The 25,275-nt window shown below is 32.7% G+C and overlaps 1 protein-coding gene across 1 annotated transcript in view; it reads left to right on the forward strand.

Annotated features, from left to right (window-relative positions):
* LOC142233168 (SEC14 domain and spectrin repeat-containing protein 1-B) overlaps positions 1-25,275 on the forward strand; it is a 237,324-nt gene that overhangs the window by 150,717 nt on the left and 61,332 nt on the right. Inside the window, exons 7-8 of the mRNA XM_075303999.1 lie at positions 4,254-4,618; positions 21,719-22,368. Coding sequence (XP_075160114.1) covers positions 4,254-4,618; positions 21,719-22,368 — 1,015 coding nt within the window. The remainder of the gene's footprint in view (positions 1-4,253; positions 4,619-21,718; positions 22,369-25,275) is intronic.

The raw sequence follows: 25,275 nt of genomic DNA on the forward strand, positions 1-25,275 counted from the left end.
ATATCCTTAAAATTTTAGTTTTTTTTCGAAAATGTTCTAATAATGTAATGTCTATTGAAAAAAATTTTAAGAACTTTATTTCTATAAGGAATTTTCTAAAAGTTTTATTTCTATAGAAAATTTTCTAACAATTGTATTTTTATAGTATATTTTCCAAAAAAAAAAAAAAAAAAAACAATATTTTTTTTGAAAAATTTCTAAAGTTTTATTTCTATAGAAAATTTTGCAAAATATTATTTCTTTTTTTAAATTTAATTATAACACGAAATTTGAATTCATAAGAAATTTTTCCAATATTTATTTCAATAGGAAATTTTCTAATATATTTTATTTCTATATAATAGTTTTTGAAAATTTTATTTCTATAGAACATTTTCTGAAAACGTTATATCTATAGACAATTTTCTATAAACTATAATTCTACAGAAAATTTTGTCAAAATTTAATTTATATTTAAAATTTTTACAGTAGTTTTATTTCTAAAAATGTTATTTCTACAGGAAATTTTCTAAAAATTTTATTTCCATAGAAATTTGTCTAAAAATTATATTTTTACAGAAAATTTTCTAAAAATTTTATTTCTGTAGAAAATTTCTAAAAATTTTATTTCTCTAGAATATGTCTTTAAAATTTTAATTTTTTTTTTCGAAAATTTTCTAAAAATGTAATGTCTATTGAAAAATGTTTAAGAACTTTATTTCTGTAAGGAATTTTCTACAAGTTTTATTTCTATAGAACATTTTCTAACAATTGTATTTTTATAGCATATTTTCCAAAAAAAAATATTTTTTTTTTGAAAAATTTCTAAAGTTTTATTTCTATAGAAAATTTTGAAAAAAATATATTTTCTTTTTTTAAATTTAATTATAACACGAAATTTGAAATTGCTCAATATATTGAATTCATAGGAAATTTTTCCAATATTTATTTCAATAGGAAATTTTCTAATATATTTTATTTCTATATAATATTTTTTCAAAATTTTATTTCTATACAACATTTTCCGAAAACGTTATTTCTATAGAAAATTTTCTATAAACTATAATTCTACAGAAAATTTTGTCAAAATTTAAGTTATATTTATTTATTTATTTATTTATTAAACTTATGGTAAATATAAGAATAATAGAGAAAAATCTAGCATTAGCTACCCAGCAAAAAAAGCGTCGCCAAAAAAGTAATGAAAATGTTTTTTGGATCCGGACGCAGAAGCGATGAATTTAACATGTGCTTGTCATGGGCTTGTCAACAGCCGTCGCACTGAATTTGCATTACTTCTTTAGGTGTGCTCCGAATTCAATGTTTTGGATGTAAATTAAAAAATTCTGTGTTAATTTCTCATATAAAGAATTTTTATAATTTTTAATGGATTCTAACGCTTGTCGGAAACGTTTGACCTCAAGTAAAGAGTGATTCTTTTGAGGTTAGGATTTTCATGCATTAGTATTTGACAGATCACGTGGGATTTCAGACATGGTGTCAAAGAGAAAGATGCTCAGTATGCTTTGACATTTCATCATGAATAGACTTACTAACGAGCAACGCTTGCAAATCATTGAATTTTATTACCAAAATCAGTGGCAGAAAATCCGCTTTTTTATCGACAAATTTTGTTCAGCGATGAGGCTCATTTCTGGTTGAATGGCTACGTAAATAAGCAAAATTGCCGCATTTGGAGTGAAGAGCAACCAGAAGCCGTTCAAGAACTGCCCATGCATCCCGAAAAATGCACTGTTTGGTGTGGTTTGTACGCTGGTGGAATCATTGGACCGTATTTTTTCAAAGATGCTGTTGGACGCAACGTTACGGTGAATGGCGATCGCTATCGTTCAATGCTAACAAACTTTTTGTTGCCAAAAATGGAAGAACTGAACTTGGTTGACATGTGGTTTCAACAAGATGGCGCTACATGCCACACAGCTCTCGATTCTATGGCCATTTTGAGGGAAAACTTCGGAGAACAATTCATCTCAAGAAATGGACCGGTAAGTTGGCCACCAAGATCATGCGATTTGACGCCTTTAGACTATTTTTTGTGGGGCTACGTCAAGTCTAAAGTCTACAGAAATAAGCCAGCAACTATTCCAGCTTTGGAAGACAACATTTCCGAAGAAATTCGGGCTATTCCGGCCGAAATGCTCGAAAAAGTTGCCCAAAATTGGACTTTCCGAATGGACCACCTAAGACGCAGCCGCGGTCAACATTTGAATGAAATTATCTTCAAAAAGTAAATGTCATGGACCAATCTAACGTTTCAAATAAAGAACCGATGAGATTTTGCAAATTTTATGCGTTTTTTTTTTAAAAAAAGTTATCAAGCTCTTAACAAATCACCCTTTATTTTCAAATGTTTTCAGATTGGATTAAGCATTTTTTTCGACAAAATTTAAATGATTTGTAACGTTTTATGATTTCTTACTCTCTTTTTAACCTATTTGAAACAAAAAAGGTAAAATTACCCATAAAAAGTATGAAAAACCCAAGTTATAAAAAATTTAATAAAAATAACTTCCTGGGTAGTTAAAATAAAGAACATCATTGGGAGTGCATCTTCTGGAAGTGCTTTTAAAGTTGGACTTCCAAATTTTTTTGCTGGGTACTTAGGCTATCAGCTAATTTATATTTAAAATTTTTACTATAGTTTATTTTCTAAAAATTTTATTTCTACATGAAATTTTCTAAAAATTTTATTTCCATAGAAATTTGTCTAAACATTATATTTTTACAGAAAATTATCTAAAAGTTTTATTTCTATAGAAAATTTCTAAAAATTTTATATCTCTAGAATATATCCTAAAAATTTTATTTTTTTTCGAAAATTTTCTAAAAATGTAATGTTTATTGAAAAATTTTTAGGAACTTTATTTCTATAAGGAATTTTCTAAAAGTTTTATTTCTATAGAAAATTTTCTAACAATTGTATTTTTAAATCATATTTAAATTTAAATTTCTAAAAAAATTTTTCTATAGAAAATTTTGGGGAATTGTATCTCTTTATTAAATTTATTTATAACAAGAAAATTAAAATTGTTAAATGTATTCAATTTATAAAAAATTTTCTCTTAATTTTATTGCTATGGAAAATTTTGTCAAAATTTTATTTCCATATAAAATTTTGTCAAAATTTTATTTCTGTAGAAAATTTGGTCAAAATCGTATTTTATAGAAAAATTTTTTTTTTTTTTTAATTTTATTTCTTTAGAAAATTTTCTAAAAATTTTATTTCTTTAGGAAATTTTCTATAAACTACACAAAATTTTGTCAAAATTTAATTTCTATTTAAAACTTTTTTCTATAAACATTTTCTAAAAATGTTGTTTCTATAGGGAATTTTCTAAAAATGTTATATCTATAGGAAATTTTCTAAAAATTTTATTTCTATAGAAAATTTTTTAATAAATTTATTTTTATAGAGAATTTTCTCAATATTTTATTTCTATAGAAAGTTGATTCATGACCTACATGATAGTTTTGGATGGACAGCTTGTAACATCGTTGTCGCAACTTTTGGACAAAAATATAATATTATATAATATTATATTTTACCCCGGACCCTGTATATGTTACTGCCCAATTCTAACATACAAAAAAATTTCTTTGGAAGAAGTACACAATTTTACCAATTTCGAAATTAGTGTAAAATAGTTCACATATTTCCATCATCAAATCAGTAAACTGTGTCTGTCTTCAATGTCATATAAAGCTGAAAAAAATTTAACAATTTTTAACTCCATGTTGCCTTCAAAATATGAAATTTTTGTAAATACAAAAAATTATTTTTTGTCTTTAAGCGCGAAATTATGTTATCTAATTAATTTTTAATTGAAATGTCTTCAACCACAGAAATGGTAGAATCAATTAAAAACTTAATTTAAAGTCAATTAAAAAATTAATTGATACTATTAATTTTTGTGATTGAGTTTTTTTTTTCAATTTGAAAAAATGTTGAATCAATTAAATTTTTATTGAATATGATTTAAAATTCAATTAAGACTTTAATTGGAAAAATTTCGTGATGTTTTTTTTTGTGCAGGGATAAAATTATTATTATTAACATTTTTTTTCCAATTCGACAAAAAATATTTATCTATTTTTATCATATTGTAATAAAAATATTTTAGTTAAATTTTTCAAAAAGAAACCTACGTTTTCATTCATTGATGGTTTAAGTTTTTAGATGCATATTCGAAACATAAATAAACAAACTAAATGAATTTATTTTTTCATATTGCTATTATATCTCTTCCCTACAGTTACCTTGGAACGTGAATTGATCAAGGATGGTGAGAAGCTAAGCGATATCTTGTCAATGCCAGTTAAGGATGCACTTGGCCGTGACCTACACATAGACTACAGCGATGACATCTGCAATATTCGTGAAATTTTAGACACAACTTTGGCGAGACGTAAAATTTTCAGCGATAGCGTTGAACTGCAAAAGCTCACCTTGGAACAGGTGACACACATTTACACATACGAACAGGATGCATGCATGGCCATCAAATGGTTGGATGATTTGTACAATGTCATGATCAAGTGCCATTCGCATGTTGGTTGCAACATTCACGAAATACAGGTGCAAAAGGATGAACTGCAAACATTTCAGGAAACTGGAAAGGTGAGTGAATGACCACAACATGTGTTTATCCTCCATGGGGAGACCCCCATTGTATAGTTGACCATTGCTAGAGTGTAATATATGGTCGGGCAATCGTTTCCAAAGGTAGGACGCTAAGAGAAGGCAACAAAGAATGTGCAAAACAATGCAGTTATTCCGGTTATATGTACATGAACGATTGCAACTAAAATGGTGTTAAGTCACTGTAATGTCTCACCGCTCATTTGGTTCGATGAGGTTCGAGAAGGGAGAACCTATGTGATCCAGTTTCTCGTAGTTTGTTATGGTTCTAAATGGTAAAAAGTGGGGAAATCAAACGGATTGTTGTTTGGTCAGCTGTGTTCTTCATTGTGATTGCATTGGACCATATTGAGTTAGTTGTTGAATTCAAATAATATGCTTTTCGGGGTTATGAATATGGTTTGGCATTCAGTTGGTTACATCACGATGATTTAATTCATTAGGGAGGGGGACTGATTAGGGATTGTAATCAGAACTGAAAAGTCGACTTTTCGAGATTTTTTTTTTAATTTGGAAAAAGTATACTTTTTGACTTTCTGAAAAGTATGCGTTTTAAATTTCTATATATTTTTTTTTTTTTAATTTGGAAAAATTGATTTTCTGACTTTCCAAAAATTTTTTGTATTTATTTTTGAAATAAATGTTATATCTGCTGCAGATGCTCCCAGAGATACCAACGAAATATTTGCATCATATATCTCTTCCCTTATATTTGCAATGTTTTTTTTTTTTTTGTATTAAAAGTCGATTAGTCGATTTTGACCAACAGGTCAAAGTATAAAAGGCCGTAAATTCGGCCAGGCCGAATCTTATGTACCCTCCACCATGGATTGCGTAGAAACTTCTACGAAAGACTGTCATCCACAATCGAAATACTTGGGTTGTGGTATCTTAAAGCTTCTTAACATCGTTTTCCAAATTGTGAGTTAGTCCATACGTGGTATATATTAGACAAAAAAGTTATGTATAGTTAAGTCTACAAATACTTACGAATCGATATGGACATTTTGCACGGTACGTAAAGAGCCAGAATTGAAATATGGGGGTCACTTATATTGGGGCTATATACAATTATGAACTTGATATGGACCAATTTTTGTGTGATTGGAAATCGATTTATCTGAGGGATATATATAACTATAGACCGATATGGACCTAGTTAGGCATGGTTGTTAACGACCATATACAAGCACAATGTACCAAATTTCAACTCACTCGGATGAAATTTGCTCCTCCAAGAGGCTCCAAAACCAAATCTCGGGATCGGTTTATATGGGGCTATATATGATTATGGACTGATATGGACCATTTTTGGCATGGTTGTTAAATATCATATACGATCACCACGTACCAAATTTCAAGCAGATGGGATGAATTTTGCTTCTCCAAAATGCGCCGGAGGTCAAATCTGGGGATCGGTTTATATGGGGGCTATATATAATTATGGGCTGATAGGAACCAATTCCTGCATGTTAGTTGGATACCATATACTAACATCACGTACCAAATTTCAACCGAATGGGAAGAATTTTGCTCTTCCAAGGGGCTCTGGAGGTCAAATCTGGGGATCGGTTTATATGGGGCCTATATATAATTATGGACCGATTGCGACCAATTTTTGCATGGGAGTTTGAGACCATATACTAACACCATGTACCAAATTTCAGCCAAATCGGATCAAATTTGTTTCTCTTAGAGGCCTCGCAAGCCAAATCGGGGGATCGGTTTATATGGGGGCTATATATAATTATGGACCAATGTGGACCAATTTTTGCATGGTTTTTAGAGACCATATACTAATACCACGTACCAAATTTCAGCCAAATCGGATCAAATTTGCTTCTCTTAGAGGCCTCGCAAGCCAAATCGGGGGATCGGTTAATATGGGGGCTATACGTAAAAGTGGACCGATATGGCCCATTTGCAATACCATCCGACCTACATCAACAACAACTACTTATGCCAAGTTTCACGTCGATAGCTTGTTTCGTTCGGAAGTTAGCGCGATTTCAACAGACGGACGGACGGACGGACGGACATGTTCAGATCGACTCAGAATTTCACCACGACCCAGAATATATATACTTTATGGGGTCTTAGAGAAATATTTCGATGTGTTACAAACGGAATGACAAAGTTAATATATCCCCCATCCTATGGTAGAGGGTATAAAAAGGCGTTTATTCGATTTGAGTCCCTTTTATATATAATATAATTATATATATCCCAGCAAAAAAAGCGTCGCCAAAAATTTAATGAAAATGTTCTTTTTGGATCCGGAAGTGGTGCATAATTGACGCAGAAGCGATGAATTTAACATGGGCTTGTCATAGGACGGAAGTCCTCCATTTCAACAGCCGTTGCACTGAATTTGCATCACTTCTTTAGGTGTGATCCGAATTCACTGTTTTTGATGTAAATTAAAAAATTCTGTGATATTTTGTTAAATAAATAATTTTTATAATTTTTTATAATTTTTAATGGATCCTAACGCTTGTATGAAACGTTTGACCACAAATATTTTCAAAAATTCACAATTTTTTCAGATTAGATTTAGATTTTTTTTCAACAAAATTTAAATGGTTTGTACCATTTTATGAATTCTTACACTTTTTTTAACCTATTTAAAACAAAACAAGTAAGGAAAGTCTAAAGTCGGGCGGGGCCGACTATATTATACCCTGCACCACTTTGTAGATCTAAATTTTCGATACCATATCACATCCGTCAAATGTGTTGGGGGCTATATATTGTCCCAAATACATACATTTAAATATCACTCGATCTGGAAGAATTTGATAGACTTCTACAAAATCTATAGACTCAAAATTTAAGTCGGCTAATGCACTAGGGTGGAACACAATGTTAGTAAAAATATGGGAAACGTTTAAATCTGAAGCAATTTTAAGGAAACGTCAAAAAAGTTTATTTATGATTTATCGCTCGATATATATGTATTAGAAGTTTAGGAAAATTAGAGTCATTTTTACAACCTTTCGACTAAGCAGTGGCGATTTTACAAGGAAAATGTTGGTATTTTGACCATTTTTGTCGAAATCAGAAAAGCATATATATGGAAGCTATATCTAAATCTGAACCGATTTCAACCAAATTTGGCACGCATAGCAACAATGCTTATTCTCCTCCCTGTGCAAAATTTCAACTAAATCGGATTTAAAAATTGGCCTCTGTGGACATATGAGTGTAAATCGGGCGAAAGCTATATATGGGAGATATATCTAAATCTGAACCGATTTCAACCAAATTTGGCACGCATAGCAACAATGCTAATTCTACTCCCTGTACAAAATTTCAACTAAATCGGAGTTAAAAATTGGCCTCTGTGGACATATGAGTGTAAATCGGGCGAAAGCTATATATGGGAGATATATCTAAATCTGAACCGATTTCAACCAAATTTGGCACGTATAGCTACAATGCTAATTCTACTCCCTGTGCAAAATTTCAACTAAATCGGAGTTAAAAATTGGCCTCTGTGGTCATATGAGTGTAAATCGGGCGAAAGCTATATATGGGAGATATATCCAAATCTGAACCGATTTCAACCAAATTTGGCACGCATGGCTACAATGCTAATTCTACTCCCTGTGCAAAATTTCAACTAAATCGGAGTTAAAAATTGGCCTCTGTGGTCATATGAGTGTAAATCGGGCGAAAGCTATATATGGGAGCTATATATAAATCTGAACCGATTTTGCTGATACTTTGCAAGTTTTTCGAGACTCATAAAATATTCGGATGTACGGAATTTGAGGAAGATCGGTTGATATACACGCCAATTATGACCAGGTCGGTGAAAAATATATATGGCAGCTATATCTAAATCTGAACCGATTTTTTCCAAAATCAATAGGGATCGTCTTTGAGCCGAAACAGGACCCTATACCAAATTTTAGGACAATCGGACTAAAACTGCGAGCTGTACTTTGCACACAAAAATACATCAACAGACAGACAGACAGACAGACAGACAGACGGACAGACAGACGGACAGACAGACGGACAGACAGACGGACAGACAGACAGACGGACATCGCTAAATCGACTCACAATTTAATTCTAAGCCGATCCGTATACTAAAAGGTTGGTCTACGATTACTCCTTCTTGGCGTTACATACAAATGAACAAACTTATTATACCCTGTACCACAGTAGTGGTGAAGGGTATAAAAAGTTAAAATTGCCCATTAACAATATGAAAAAAGCATGTTATACAAACTTGAATGAAAAGAACTTCCTGGGCAGTTAAAATAAAGAACATCAGTGGGAGTGCATCCTCTGGAAGTGCTTTTAAAGTTGTGCCTTCGGAAGAACTTCCAAATTTTTTTGCTGGGATATCATAAGTTTGTCATTCCGTTTGTCACACATCGAAATATCGAGTTCCGGTTATACAATATATATATATATATATATATATATATATATATATATATATATATATATATATATATATATATATATATTCTAAGACGATATAACCATGTCCGTCTGTCTGCCTGTCTGTTGTAATCACGCTACAGTCTTCAATAATGATGCTATGGTGCTGAAATTTTGCACAAACTCGTTTTTGTGTGGTCCATGTCCAGATTTTGATATAGTCCCCATGTAAACCAACCTAACGATTTGGGGTCTTGGGCTTATAGAAACCGTACTTTTTTATCTAATTTGCCTGAAATTGGAAATCTGGAGATAGTTTAGGACCTTAAAGAAGTGTGCCAAAAATTGTGATTATCGGTGCATGTTTTGGTATAGCCCTCATATAGACCGATCTCCCGATTTTACTTCTTGAGCTTCTAGAATCCGTAGTTTTTATCCAATTCACCTGAAAATGAAAATCAAAAGTTATTTTAGGACCATAAAGAGATGTGCCGAAAATGGTGATTATCGGTCCATGTTTTGGTATAGCCCCCATATAGACCGATCTGTCGATTTTACTTCTTGGGCTTCTAGAATCTGTAGTTTTTATCCAATTCGCCTGAAATTCAAAATCTGGAGTTTTTTAGGACTATAAATATTTAGGTGTGCCGAATATATTGTGTATCGGTACTGGGTTTTATATAGCTCCCTTATAAACTGGGCCTCCGATTTGGGGTCTAGATTCTGGAACCGCCATATAGACCGATAAAGAAGGTGCACCGATCATGAAAATTGCTTGAAACTGAATGTAAAATTTCCAGATTTTACTACTCATAATCATTTAAATAATGCGGAGTAAAATCTACAGATTTTAGATCAAGGCGTTATTTAATCATTTTCTTGCACACTTACACGAGTTGATTATGATTCCTCTACACTGAAAAAAATATTGTCGTGAGGTCAAAGATTTCATGTCTTTAAAATACGAATACAAATTTTGCTTAGCATAGAAGACGCATTTCTCTAAAATAAAGTTATTTTCCTTCTCCAAAAGTCGATAAGCTTTTCAATGAAGTCGTATTGTCCTTATAATTAAGTGATTTGACTTAAAAATGGGTATCTTAACATGAAAGAAAAAATTTATAGGCTAAGGTCAACTTGACTTTAATAATTCAGAAAAATTCTTTAAATTTAATGAAATTGTCTTTAAATTTGTTGTATTTTTGCATCTTGACTACAAAGCAAAAAATCGTTCAAATATAGGACATGTTTTTCAAAACTTTATTTTAAAGAAGTTTTTTACTTCAAACATAGCATAATTTCTACTGGAAGTCGAGTCTTAATTTGGAAAATAAAGTTGCCGTTAACTCGTTTTTAAAGGACTTTGATAGCATATGAAGAAAAAAAGCTGAGAATGCGAAAAATTAAAATTTGCTTCCTAGAAGCAAGTACACAAAACCTAAATTTAAAAGAGAATTGTGTCTTAAAAGTATCCTTACTTGTATTCTCCGCTTCTGTGGCTCGGAATCAATACCAAATTTTTTAAAGTAAAGACAAAATCTTTGGAACCGAGTATCCTTTTTTTTCAGTGTAAAACTTAAACAAAAATGGTTCTTATAAATCCAGAATCTGATCTAGTCTGAATAGGTAGAAATTTTAAATGTATCTTCAGGAAGCGTACTGGTTTAACTGATCTGAGAATATTTGTCATAAAACCCCCTGAAATACTATATTTTTTCAAGTAACTTGCTACGATTAAGAAATTTTAAAGGAAACTATTATATGTTATTTGATTCATGGTGGGTGGTATTTAAGATTCGGCCCGGCCGAACTTACTGCTGTATATAGGGTATAATAAGTTTGTGTATTTGTATGTAACGCTCAGAAGGAGCAGTCCTAGAGCAATCTTTTAAAATACCGTCTGTCTGTTCATGTGTTTTTTTTGTGCAACGTACAGCTCGTAGTTTAAGTCCGATCGTCCTCAAATTTAGCATAGGGTCGTTTCTCAAAAGACGATCCCTATTGATTTTGGAGAAAACGGTTCAGATTCAAATATAGTTGCCATATATATTTATAACCGATTTTGTCATAAATGACGTATTTATCAACCGATCTTCTTCCAATTTCACATATGCGAGTGTTTTGTGAGTATCGTAAAGTTTGCAGAATACCATATATATAGTTTTCGCCCGATATAACAAGTTGGCTGTTATATCGGGCGGTCTAACAAAGAAAAACACATTTTTTTGTCAAAATTCGTTTTTATTATTCAACATAGTTCCCTTCAAGAGCGATACAACGATTATAACGACCTTCCAATTTTTTGATACCATTTTGGTAGTACTTCTTCGGTTTTGCCTCAAAATAGGTCTCAGTTTCGGCGATCAACTCTTCATTGCAGCCAATTTTTTTTCCCTGCGAGCATCCTTTTGAGGTCTGAGAACAAGAAAAAGTCGCTGGGGGCCAGATCTGGAGAATACGGTGGGTGGGGAAGCAATTCGAAGCCCAATTCATGAATTTTTGCCATCGTTCTCAATGACTTGTGGCACGGTGCGTTGTCTTGGTAGAACAACACTTTTTTCTTCTTCATATGGGGCCGTTTTGCCGCGATTTCGACCTTCAAACGCTCCAATAACGCCATATAATAGTCACTGTTGATGGTTTTTCCCTTCTCAATATAATCGATAAAAATTATTCCATGCGCATCCCAAAAACAGAAGCCATTACTTTGCCAGCGGACTTTTGAGTCTTTCCACGCTTCGGAGACGGTTCACCGGTCGCTATCCACTCAGCCGACTGTCGATTGGACTCAGGAGTGTTTCATCCATTGTCACATATCGACGGAAAAACTCGGGTGTTTACGAGTTAACAGCTGCAAACACCGCTCAGAATCATCAACAGGTTGTTGTTTTTGGTCAAATGTGAGCTCGCGCGGCACCCATTTTGCACAGAGCTTCCGCATATCCAAATATTGATGAATGATATGACCAACACGTTCCTTTGTTATCTTTAAGGCCTCTGCTATCTCGATCAACTTCATTTTACGGTCATTCAAAATCATTTAGTGGATTTTTTTGATGTTTTCGTCGGTAACCATCTCTTTCGGGCGTCCACTGCGTTCACCGTCCTCCGTGCTCATTTCACCACGCTTGAATTTTGCATACCAATCAATTATTGTTGATTTCCCTGGGGCAGAGTCCGGAAACTCATTATCAAGCCAAGTTTTTGCTTCCACCGTATATTTTTCCCTTCAGAAAACAGAATTTTATCAAAACACGAAATTCCTTTTTTTCATTTTTTTTTCACAATAACAAAAGTTGCTTCACAAAAGACGCTCTATCTCACAAACTAATTGACTTACAGACGTCAAATTTTGACACGAATCATTTGAAGGTTGGTACTATATAATATGCATTTAATACTAGCAACGCCATCTATGTGTCAGGCCGGGGACTTATCAGCCAACCTGTTAAACGTCTGTAAAATAAAGTGTTGAAAAGCATGTCCTATCAAGATGCCAAAAGACAACAAATTTGAAGACAATTTCATTCATGTTAAAGAATTTTCTGAATTATTATTTTTCTTTCATGTTATGATAAGCATTTTTAAAAGAAATCACTTAATTATAAGGATAATACGACTTCATTGAAAAATGTATCGACTTTTGTACAAGGAAAAAAACTTTATATTAGTGGAATGTGTCTTCTATGCTAAGCAAAATTTGCATTCGTATTTGAAAGACATACTTTGACCTCACGACAATATTTTTTTCATTGCAAACATATGAAAAACAGTATTTTTCGTAAAAAGGAACTGTCACTGGAATACATCTGTCAGACCAGTGGTTTAGAAACGATAGACACCTAAAGTTGGTTGCAATACATATCAGCAACCAAATACATACTTACTATACATCCATAAAGGGTACTCCACATTCGTCTTGAGTGCATTAAAAATCAAAAAACGTTTTAATCTACACATTGATGAAATTCTCCCTGCCGTTCATATTCGCCATTCGTTATGGATGTGCACTTGTTATCATGTTTGAATGCAAAATGATCTCCTCTATTCCAGTTCTGGTTCTTGACACTGAATTGAAGGTATTACGTTTGCATTTTGTCGGTTATTGCACTGCACATAAGTGGACATAACATATTATCATAGGAGTGCATAACGGTTACATGAAAATTGCTGGAATTAGCTCTTACCGTATTCAAGGAAGTTCTGTTCTCTAAAGCTTTCTATATGACAGGAAATTAGATTTTGCTATAATCAATATGATGTAGATTGTAGATGTTGCACATAACGAACAATTAATGTTATTCGATACACTCTAAAAAAAGTGAACCCTGTATAGCACGAAAGCCTTTTTATACCCTCCACCATAGGATGACGGTATATTGACTTTGTCATTCCGTTTGTAACACATCGACATATTGCTCTAAGACCCCATAAAGTATATACATTGTGGGTCGTGGTGAAATTCTGATTCGATCTAAGCATGGCCGTCCGTCCGTCTGTTGAAATCACGCAAATTTCCGAACGAAACAAGCTATCGACTTGAAACTTGGCACAAGTAGTTGTTATTGATGTAGGTCGGATGGTATTGCAAATGGACCATATGGAATCACTTTTACGTATAGCCCCATATTAACGGACCCCCAGATTTGCCTTGCGTAGCCTCTAAGAGAAGCATATTTCATCCGATCCGGCTGAAATTTGGTGTTGGTATATGGTCTCTAACAACCATGGAAAAATTGGTCCACATCGGTCCATAATTATATATAGCTCCCCTATAAACCTATCCCCAGATTTGGCTTGCGGAGCCTCAAAGAGAAGCAAATTTCATCCGATCCGGTTGAAATTTGGTACATGGTGTTGGTATACGGTCACTAACAACCGATTCGTCTGAAATTTGGTACATGGTGTTTGTATATAGTATCTAACAACAATGCAAAAATTGGTCCACATCGGTCCATAATAATATATAGCCCCCTTATAAACCGATCACCAGATTTGGCTTGCGGAACCTCTTGGAGGAGCAAAATTCATCCGATTCGGTTGAAATTTGGAACGTGGTGTTAGTATATGGCTGCTAACAACCATGCCACAGCGGTCTATAGTTAGTTACACGCAAAAAAAATAATTCTTTCCTCCCAAACGAAATTTTAGACAAACAAAGTTCGTTTCTCATTTGCTTTTCGCTGTAAGGAAGTGTATTTGGAAGAAAAGTATATACTTTTTGTGATAAACGTTTATTCTTTTCCAGGATGTAAAAACAATTTCATAAAGACAAACTCAAAAAAAAAAAAAAAAAAAACAAGTAAAGTAGAAAGTCGGGCGGGGCCGACTATATCATACCCTAAACCACCATTACAGAATTAGTAATCATAAGCATTTGTGGGGTAACATATAGGTCTGGGAGATAAACCGCAGTTACATATTTAAGAAAATTAAGGGTGCTTTGTGTCAATCTGACTATAGCTCATAGTCAATGTTGCCAGGGAAAATGTTCGGTTTACCCTACAGGGACAAAAAAAGTTCCCTACTTTCCCATACATTCCCAAACAATTTTCCCTACTATATTTTTCGTTAAATTTAAAATAATTTACAAAACAAAAATGGTTCTAAGTACTTTATTATATTAAAATATGAATATGCAACGTATATAACTTAGAATATAAATTTGTATTACCACCACGGTTGCCACAGTTGGTAGAATTCTACCCAAATTAGTAATCTTTTTTGTTAAATCTCTTTAAAAATAAAATTTTGGAAAAAGTTTCTATAAACAAATTTTTGTGAGAAATTTTTCTATAGAAATAAAATTTTGACAATAAATTCTATAGAAATAAAATTTTGAGAAAAAAGTGCACAGAAATAAAATTTTGAGAAAATTTTTTATAGAAATAATATTTTGAAAAAAATTTCTATAGAAATACAATTTTGACAAAATGTTCTATAGAAATAAAATGTTGACAAAATTCTCTACAGGAATAAAGTTTACCACACATTGTTAAAGATCAAGCCTTGCCGGCTTCTAATTTCCACCAAAATGTAAAAATTCTTACAAATTGTGTTGAGTGAAAATGTCCTAGATTGTGGCCCTACGTCCCTACAAGACGCTAAATATTAGAAAAACCCTACATATAGGGAATTTCCCCTACTTCTAGCAACACTGGCTGTGTTGATATTGCGCCTACGGAGCTAGTATGCCACTAATATTGAGCCCATTATTAAAAAAAGAGAAAATCGTTAAATTAGTGTGGGTAATAAATACAAATTTGTAAAAATCGAGCAATATTCTTATGTAAGAGCTACAAGTACGTATAAGTACGATCGGCTAGTAAATCAAAATTTGAAATTTGAGTAACATTGGTTAATAAATAAGAGTACTATGGCCAAATTTGGGAAAATCGAGCGATGCATATATATGGAAGCTATATCTAAATCTGCACCAATTTGCATAATATTTTGCGGGTTTGATTAATACCACAAAAGGTTACCTTGTGCAAGATTTGAGTAAGATCAGTTAAGAAATGAGGCCTGTATGGTCAAACATAAGGTTATTAGGGGCGAATTTTTCAAAATCGGGTGATACATATATGGGAGCTATATCTACATCTGAACCGATTTCGATGAAATTGCACACATAGTGAGTACTGTAGGGGACTGGATCTAGCCAACTTTTAGTAAGATCGGTTAATAAATGAGGGTTCTAAGGCCAAATTTGGGAAAATCGGGATATACATATATATGGGAGCTATATCTAAATCTGAACCGATTTCGATGATTTTTTGCACATATAGTTAGTGCTATAGAAGACTACATTTAGCTAAATTTGGGTAAGATCGGTTGATAAATAAGGGTTTTATGGCCAAATTTAGAAAAATTGGGCGGTACATATATATGGGAGCTATTGCTAAATCTGAACCGATTTCGATGATTTTTTGCACATATAGTAAGTGCTATAGAAGACTACATTTAGCAAAATTTGGGTCAGATCGGTTGATAAATAAGGGTTTTGTGGCCAAATTTGGGAAAATCGGGCGATACATATATATGGGAGCTATATCTAAATCTGAACCGATTTGGATGAAATTTTGCAGACTTGAAGGGCGATCAAAAAGATTACCTTTTGCCAGATTTGGTGACGATGCGTTTGCAAAAACGCACAACGTGATCCCATTTGTCCAAATCGGGCGATACATATATATGGGAGCTATATCTAAATTTGATCCGATTTCTTCCAAATTCAATAGCGTTCGTCCATGTGCCCAAAAAACTCCTTGTACCAAATTTCATCAAAATCGGTTAATAATTGCGACCGGAATCCTGTGAACAACAATACATGGACAGACGGACGGACGGACGGACGCCAAGTGCTAGATCGACGCAGGAGATGATTCTGGGTCGATCGGTATATATTTTATGGGGTCTAAAATCAATATTTCTGGTAGGCACATTTTTTGGCAGATCAAACTTATTATACCCAAACCACTATGTGGTTTAGGGTATAAAAACATTGTTTACTTGCTAATTGCATTTTCCCTCACATCTTTCTCACATCCACGAGTTTTTTTAGTTCTTAACACCTTTTCCTGTAATACCAACAATGTAGAAGAAATTATACGATTTTGTAAATTTTTAAAATTTTTTTACCTTTCGCCTGGACGGAGAATCGAACCGCGGACCAAGCACTTTGTAAGCCAACACACTAACCACTGAGCTATGTCCCTGTTATGGTCATCAATAGATAAATATCCATATAAGTTATATTTATATAGCATAGCTTGCGGCGCCCACGAACCGAATAAACAAAGTTTATTTAACAGAAACAAACATTTAGTGTGGCACCGTGGAGCAGTGGTTGCTACGTCCGACTTGCATGCCAAGGGTCGTGGGTTCTATCCTGCTTCGACCAAAGTTTTTTTTTGTTTTACATATATTCCAGAAATGTTCAACATTACATTGTAGTATATTAAATTTCGAACTGTAAAATGTGTCTTATTAAAGACCTTAAGTCAGAAAAGAACAGTGTTTGATATAAACGAAATGGACTGTGTTGTTGTTTCAAAAATAACTTTTCTTATTGAAAAACTAAAAATTTTGTATCAAACGAATTTTTTTGGTGATAAAAGTTTAAAATTTTCGAAGCAATTCAAAAAACTCTAATAAAAGAACAACGTTTTCGGTACACGTTTTCCAAAAGTTTTTTTTTCTTTGCGTGTATATATAGCTGATCCCCAATCACAAAAAATTGGTCCATATCGGTTCATATTCATGGTTGCCACTCGAGCCAAAAATAATCTACCAAAATATTATTTCTATAGAAAATTTTGTCAACATTTTATTTCTATAGAAAATTTTGTCAAAATTTCATTTATAAAGGGTGATACGGTCAAAATTTGGTCAATATAAACTTGACGTATTTCTTTCAATTTTGCATTTAAAAAACCTGAACACCCCTCATTTTGAAGGTGTGTGTGTGTGTAGAATGTTGCTCCTATTTTGATTTTGGAATTCACTCTTCAGTTGTCAAAATGCCGTCCAAGCAAGAAGAGCAGCGCATCAAAATTTTGCTCGCGCATTGCGAAAATCCGAGCTACTCGCACGCAAAGCTGGCAAAATCGCTAAAAGTTGCCAAATCAACCGTTACAAATGTAATTAAAGTGTTTGGGGAACGTTTGTCGACAGACAGGAAGTCTGGATCGGGGGGAAATCGAAAACCGGAAGCCGCTGAGACGACAAAGAGAGTTGCCGGTAGTTTCAAGCGAAACCCTAACCTCTCTCGTATCGTCTACAACCGTGCATCGAGCCAAAAACCGAGCCGGACTATCGACTTACAATAACGTAGTGACTCCAAATCGCGGTGATAAACAAAATACGACGGCCAAAGTGCGTTCCCGGAGGCTGTACACGACGATGCTGACGAAGTTTGACTGCGTGGTAATGGACGACGAAACCTACGTCAAAGCCCACTACGAGCAGCTTCCGGGACAGGAGTTTTATACGGCAAAAGGAAGGGGAAATGTAGCAGATATTTTCAAGCACATAAAACTGTCAAAGTTCGCAAAGAAATATCTGGTTTGGTAAGCCATCTGTACCTGTGGCTTGAAAAGCAGCATTTTCATAGCTTCCGGGACTGTCAACCAAGAAATTTATGTGAAAGAGTGTTTGAATAAACGTCTGCTGCCTTTCCTGAAGAAAAACGGTTGTTCCTTACTGCTTTGGCCGAATTTGGCATCTTGCCATTACGGTAAAAAGGCCAAGGAGTGGTACGCCGCCAACAACGTGCAGGTGGTTCCCAAGGACAAGAACCCTCCCAACACGCCAGAGCTCCGCCCAATTGAGAAATACTGGGCTATTGTCAAGCGGAACCTAAAGAAGACCAAAAAAACTGTTAAGGATGAGCAGCAGTTCAAGGCAAACTGGCTTTCTGCGGCGAAGAAGGTGGACAAGGTGGCTGTACAAAATCTGATGGCAGGTGTCAAGCGTGAGGCCCGGCAATTCGGATTTGGAAAAGCGAAAGCCTAACTGAATATTTTTCCTGAATTTTATACTAATTGAACTTGAAAAAGAAATTTAATTTGATTTTTTAAATAAACGATTTCACCGATTTACATGCGTTTTCCCTTGACCAAATTTTGACCGTATCACCCTTTATAGAAAATTTTGTCAAAATTTTAATTCTATAGAAAATTTTGTCAAAATTGTATTTCTATAGAAAATTTTGTCAAAATTTAATTGCTATAGAAAATTTTGTCAAAATTTTATTTCTATAGAAAATTTTGTAAAAATTGTATTTCTATAGAAAATTTTGTCAAATTTTTATTTCTATAGATAATTTTGTCAAAATTTTATTCCTACAGAAAATTTTGTCAAAATTTTATTTCTATATAAAATTATGACAAAATTTTATTTCTATAGAAAATTTTGTAAAAATTTTATTTCTATAGAAAATTTTGTCAAAATTTTATTTCTATAGCAAATTTGATCAAAATTTTATTGCTATAGAAAATTTTGTCAAAATTTTATTTCTATAGAAAATTTTGTCAAAATTTTATTTCTATAGAAAATTTTGTCAAAATTTTATTTTTATAGAAAATTTTGTCAATTTTTTATTTCTATAGAAAATTTTGTCAACATTTTATTTCTATAGAAAATTTTGTTAAAATTTTATTTCTATAGAAAATTTTGTCAAAATTGTATTTATATAGAAAATTTTGTCAATATTTTATTTCTATTGAAAATTTTGTCAAAAATTTATTTCTATAGAAAATTTTTGTCAAAAATTTTATTTCTATAGAAAATTTTGTCAAAATTTCATTTCTATAGAAAATTTCGTCAAAATTTTATTTCTATAGTGAAAAATTGACAGAATTTTCTATAGAAATAAAATTTTGACAAAATTTTCTGTAGAAATAAATTTTTGTCAAAATTTTCTATAGAAATAAAATTTTGACAAAAATTTATTTCTACAGAAAATTTTGTCAAAATTTTATTTCTATTGAAAATTTTATCAAAATTTTATTTCTATGGAAAATTTTGTCAAAATTTTATTTCTATAGAAAATTTTGTCAAAATTTTCTTTCTATAGCAAATTTTGTCAAAATTTTATTTCTATAGAAAATTTTGTCAAAATTTTATTTCTATAGAAAATTTTGTCAATATTTTATTTCTATAGAAAATTTTGTCAAAAATTTATTTCTATAGAAAATTTTTGTCAAAAATTTAATTTATGTAGAAAATTTTGTCTAAATTTTATTTCTATTGAAAATTTTGTCAAAAATTTATTTCTATAGAAAATTTTTGTCAAAAATTTTATTTATGTAGAAAATTTTATCAAAATTTTACTTCTATAGAAAATTTTGTCAAAATTTTATTTCTATAGAAAATTTTGTCAAAATTTTATTGCTATAGAAAATTTTATCAAAATTTTATTTCTATAGAAAATTTTGTCCAAATTTTATTTCTATAGAAAATTTTATCAAAATTTTATTTCTATAGAAAATTTTATCAAAATTTTATTTCTATAGAAAATTTTGTCAAAATTTTATTTCTATAGAAAATTTTGTCAAAATTTTATTTCTATAGATTTTTTTTCAAAATTATATTGCTTTAGAAAATTTTGTCAAAATTTTATTTCTATAGAAAATTTTGTCAAAATTTTATTTCTATAGAAAATTGTGTCAACATTTTATCTCTACAGAAAATTTTGTCAAAGTTTTATTTCTTTAGAAAATTGTGTCAAAATTTTATTTCTATAGAAAATTTTGTTAAAATTTTATTTCTGTAGAGAATTGTGTCAAAATTTTATTTCTATAGAAAATTTTGTCAAATTTTTTTTTTCTATAGAAAATTTTGTCTAAATTTTATTGCTATAGAAAATTTTGTCAAAATATTATTTCTACAGAAAATTTTGCAAAAATTTTTATTTCTATAGAAAATTTTGTCAACATTTTATTGCTATAGAAAATTTTGTCAAAATTTTATTGCTATAGAAAATTTTGTCAAAATTTTATTTCTATTTTTTATTGCTATAAAAAAATTTTGTTTCTATAGAAAATTTTGTCAAAATTTTATTTCATTAGAATATTTTGTCAAAATTTTATTTCTATAGAAAATTTTGTCAAAATTTTATTGCTATAGAAAACCTAATTTTTTGCTGGGAAAAGTGTGGAACTACTTTTAATTGCTTTATTATAAATTAATTGTCGAGTTATTTTGATGCCTACATTGTTATTCATTTTTATGAAATAAAACATTAATTGAACCTATAAGTTCAGTCTATAAATTTTCAGCTAGGGGGGCTATAGCCCCACCCCCTAGGAAAATTGTCTAGCTACGCTAATGATCGATACATCCCATCTACGAACTTGGCCTGTGTGCACACAAAAGACTGACACAAAAGAATCTGTGCCAAATTTCAGGACGATAGCTCCGTTATTGAAGTCTGTAGCGTAATTACAACAGATAGACGGATATGTTTATATCATCTTACAATTTCTGCTTGACCAAGAATATATATACTTTATATAGTCGGAAGTCGATATTTCGATATGTCACAAACACAATGGCAAACTTGTTATACCGCCATCACCATTCTATGAATATGTCGACTCATCACGACTCAAATTTAGCTTAGAAAATTTTAATGAAATGTAAATTTGATTGTCAAATTTTTTGTACAATTAATCTCTTTAAAATTCGTATAACTTCAAATTGATTTTAGAATGGATAATTGTCCGCCGCCGAATAGACAAATGCTTGTCGGCTTTGCCGTCATTCATTCTCTGATTAGAAGTATCGTTGTATAAACGAATTTGAATACAACTAAAATTTTTCGCTTAGTGTAACCCTTGGTAAAGAACCCCGAAAACCTTTGTGCGCGGCTAAAGTGAAAGGTAAAGATTTTTGAATAAAAACAATCTCTCAACCGAAGCAAAATTTGATATCATCTCAAGTGAAGACAATGCAACGCTAGGAAATTATCTGTGTAACTTCATACTTGAGCATGGAAAAACATGAAGCAATTGAAACACGTGCTATGATGACTGGAAACAGTTCTACGAACAACAACATCAAACAAATTGGAGGGTGGTGGGGGGACAAAACAGAGACGAACACATTCAAACTAAAAAAAAAAACAAAAATTGGACTACTACAGAAAATTTCTTTCTTATTTTTTTTTCGTTTTAGAGTATCTTCCATTACGGCTGTCAGTTGCTGGAAGCTTCACAAACATTGCGCACCACCTGCAAGCTAGAGGTAAGGCAAACACTAGAAATGCAACAGCAATTAGAGAAAACGTGGCATAGTCTACAGGCCATAAGTCAAGAGCATATGACACGGCTACGAGTATCCGCTGTTTTCCATCGCAGTGTCGAAGACTACTGTCAGCAGCTCATGGATCTGCGACGTAGTTTAAGATCCATGCTGCAACAGCAGCAATTTCAACTGCGTCAGCAACAGCGTAGCAGTAGCAGTGGGGTGAGTAGTGAATCGGCATCGCCACAGCCATCATCATCGGCCACATCGACCATGACGCGCAATAGTGTGACACCATCAACGCCATGCCATCATCTAAGTCCAGCTTCCATGCCACGAAAAACTTCCGCCTCCTCTAGCCGCAGATCGGCCCCCTTAATGTTAGCTACTGCCCTGTTGAATGATTGTGGTATGGTGCCACTAACCGAAAAGTCTCTAAACGAACAAAATGAGCTGTTGCGCAAGTATTTAATGGAACGTGAAAAACTTCTGGTGGAAGTAGGTCGTATGGTACGTTTGGGAAGGTTATTGAAAACACGTTTGAAAGAGCCTTTTGTCTTGGATGCCGCCACAGGCAAATGGTAAGTATGCCGATGAAGATGGCAAAGTTTATAGGCATATTCCATACTAACAAAAATAACCTCAATGGCATTTCCCCAAAGAGATTTCTCTTTTTATTTTTTGTGGGCCATTTTTAGGTAGAAATGGCTAAGAATTTTCTTTTCAAGAAATGGACAAAGATCAAAGTTTGCTCGAACATCCTCTTGAGAGATGATGATTGTCAACCATGACAGTGGAAAGTAACACGTTTTCCTATGACAAAGTCACTGAACTTTGGTAAAATTATGCGACTGCTACAGCCATGTTTTCGGTATTTCTGCTGTCGTCCTCTTCAGTGCATATGAAGAGGTGCAGTTGGTTTGCGAATGCTAGCCGCCTATTGTTCTTGTTGGCAACTTTAATTAATGCTAATTATAAACATATTTATAGACAATTAACACTAAGCATTCACAAAAGGTGGATCTAGTGAAGCATATATCACGCACACGAATTGAGAATATGTCTGGCGTCTTCAAAAAGCAGCTGTGGCCAACCTTTGTAGGTAGATAGCAGGGATTGCTATCGGAATTAAAAACCTTTCGAACTTTCAAAGTCGAGACTCGAGTTTTCGAAGCATTTTTTGGATTTCTGAATTTTCAGCAGCTTTGTAAGTCAAAGGCAATCGGCACTTACCTCTGCGAGGAATTCATTGATGAATGTATAGGGAAATTCAGCGCTTTCAGAAGCAGTACATTTACATGCAGAAATCATTGCAACTTTAGGGCGCTTAAGGATGCACTTAATAAGTTCAAATATTGGAACCATTATAGCTCAAAAGTACTACAAGATAGCTGTAATATACTGCCTTTAAAAATTACGAAGTCAACACACAATTGTAACAGTTTTCCTCTTTTAAAATGGGCCCGTTGCTGGCGACAAGAGTTATTCTTACCTTGAATTAAATTCTACAATACAAACAAATAAGGAAAGTCTAAAGTCGGACGGGGCCGACTATATTATACCCTGCACCACTTTGTAGATCTAAATTTTCGATACCATATCACATCCGCCAAATATGTTAAGGTTTGTCCCAAATACATAGATTTAAATATCACTCGATCTGGACAGAATTTGATAGACTTCTACAAAATCTATAGACTCAAAATTTAAGTCGGCTAATGCACTAGGGTGGAACACAATGTTAGTAAAAAACAAGTAAGGAAAGTCTAAAGTCGGGCGGGGCCGACTATATTATACCCTGCACCACTTTGTAGATCTAAATTTTCGATACCATATCACATCCGTCAAATGTGTTGGGTGCTATATATAAAGGTTTGTCCCAAATACATACATTTAAATATCACTCGATTTGGACAGAATTTGATAGACTTTTACAGAATCTATAGACTCAAATTTTAAGTTCGCTAATGCACTAGGGTGGAACACAATTTTAGTAAAATAATATGGGAAACATTTAAATCTGAAGCAATTTTAAGGAAACTTCGCAAAAGTTTATTTATGATTTATCGCTCGATATATATGCATTAGAAGTTTAGGAAAATCAGAGCCATTTTTACAACTTTTCGACTCAGCAGTTACGATGTAACAAGGAAAATGTTGGTATTTTGACCATTTTTGTCGAAATCAGAAAAAACATATTTATGGGAGCTATATCTAAATCTGAACCGATTTCAACCAAATTTGGCACGCATAGCTACAATGCTAATTCTACTCCCTGTGCAAAATTTCAACTAAATCGGAGTTAAAAATTGGCCTCTGTGGTCATATGAGTGCAAATCGGGCGAAAGCTATATATGGGAGATATATCTAAATCTGAACCGATTTCAACCAAATTTGGCACGCATAGCTACAATGCTAATTCTACTCCCTGTGCAAAATTTCAACAAAATCGGAGTTAAAAATTGGCCTCTGTGGTCATATGAGTGCAAATCGGGCGAAAGCTATATATGGGAGATATATCTAAATCTGAACCGATTTCAACCAAATTTGGTACGCATAGCTACAATGCTAATTCTACTCCCTGTGCAAAATTTCAACTAAATCGGAGCAAAAATTTGGCCTCTGTGGTCATATGAGTGTAAATCGGGCGATAGCTATATATGGGAGCTATATCTAAATCTGAACCGATTTCAACCAAATTTGGCACAATGCCAATTCTACTCCCTGTGCAAAATTTCAATTAAATCGGAGTTAAAAATTGGGCTCTGTGGTCATATGAGTGTAAATCGGGCGAAAGCTATATATGGGAGCTATATCTAAATCTGAACCGATTTCAACCAAATTTGGCACGCATAGTTACAATGCCAATTCTACTCCCTGTGCAAAATTTCAATTAATTCGGAGTAACGGATTGGCCACTGTGGTCATATGGGTGTAAATCGGGCGAACGGTATATATGGGAGATATATCTAAATCTGAACCGATTTCACTAAAATTTGGCACACTTGACTACACTACTAATTATACTCCTAGTGCTAAATTTCAACCAACTTGGGGTAAAACGCTGGCTTCTGGGACCGTATTAGTCCATATCGGGCGAGAGATATATATGGGAGTTATATCTAAATCTGAACCGATTTCAATAAAATTTGGCACACCTGACTCCTAGTACAAAATTTTAACCAAATTGGGGTAAAACTCTGGCTTCTGGGACCGTATTAGTCCATATCGGGCAAAAGATATATATGGAAGCTATATCTAAATCTCAACCGATTTCAATGAAATTTGGCACACTGGACTATAGTACTAATTGTTCTTCTTGTGCCAAATTTTAAGCAAATTAGGTTAAAACTCTGGCTTCTGGGGCCATATAAGTCATATCGGTTAAAAAAAAAAAAAAAAAAAAAATATATATATATATATATATATATATATATATATATATATATATATATATATATATATATATATATATATATATATATATA

The sequence above is a fragment of the Haematobia irritans genome, chromosome 4 (assembly GCF_050003625.1).
Source record: "Haematobia irritans isolate KBUSLIRL chromosome 4, ASM5000362v1, whole genome shotgun sequence".
NCBI classification, from domain to species: domain Eukaryota; kingdom Metazoa; phylum Arthropoda; class Insecta; order Diptera; family Muscidae; genus Haematobia; species Haematobia irritans.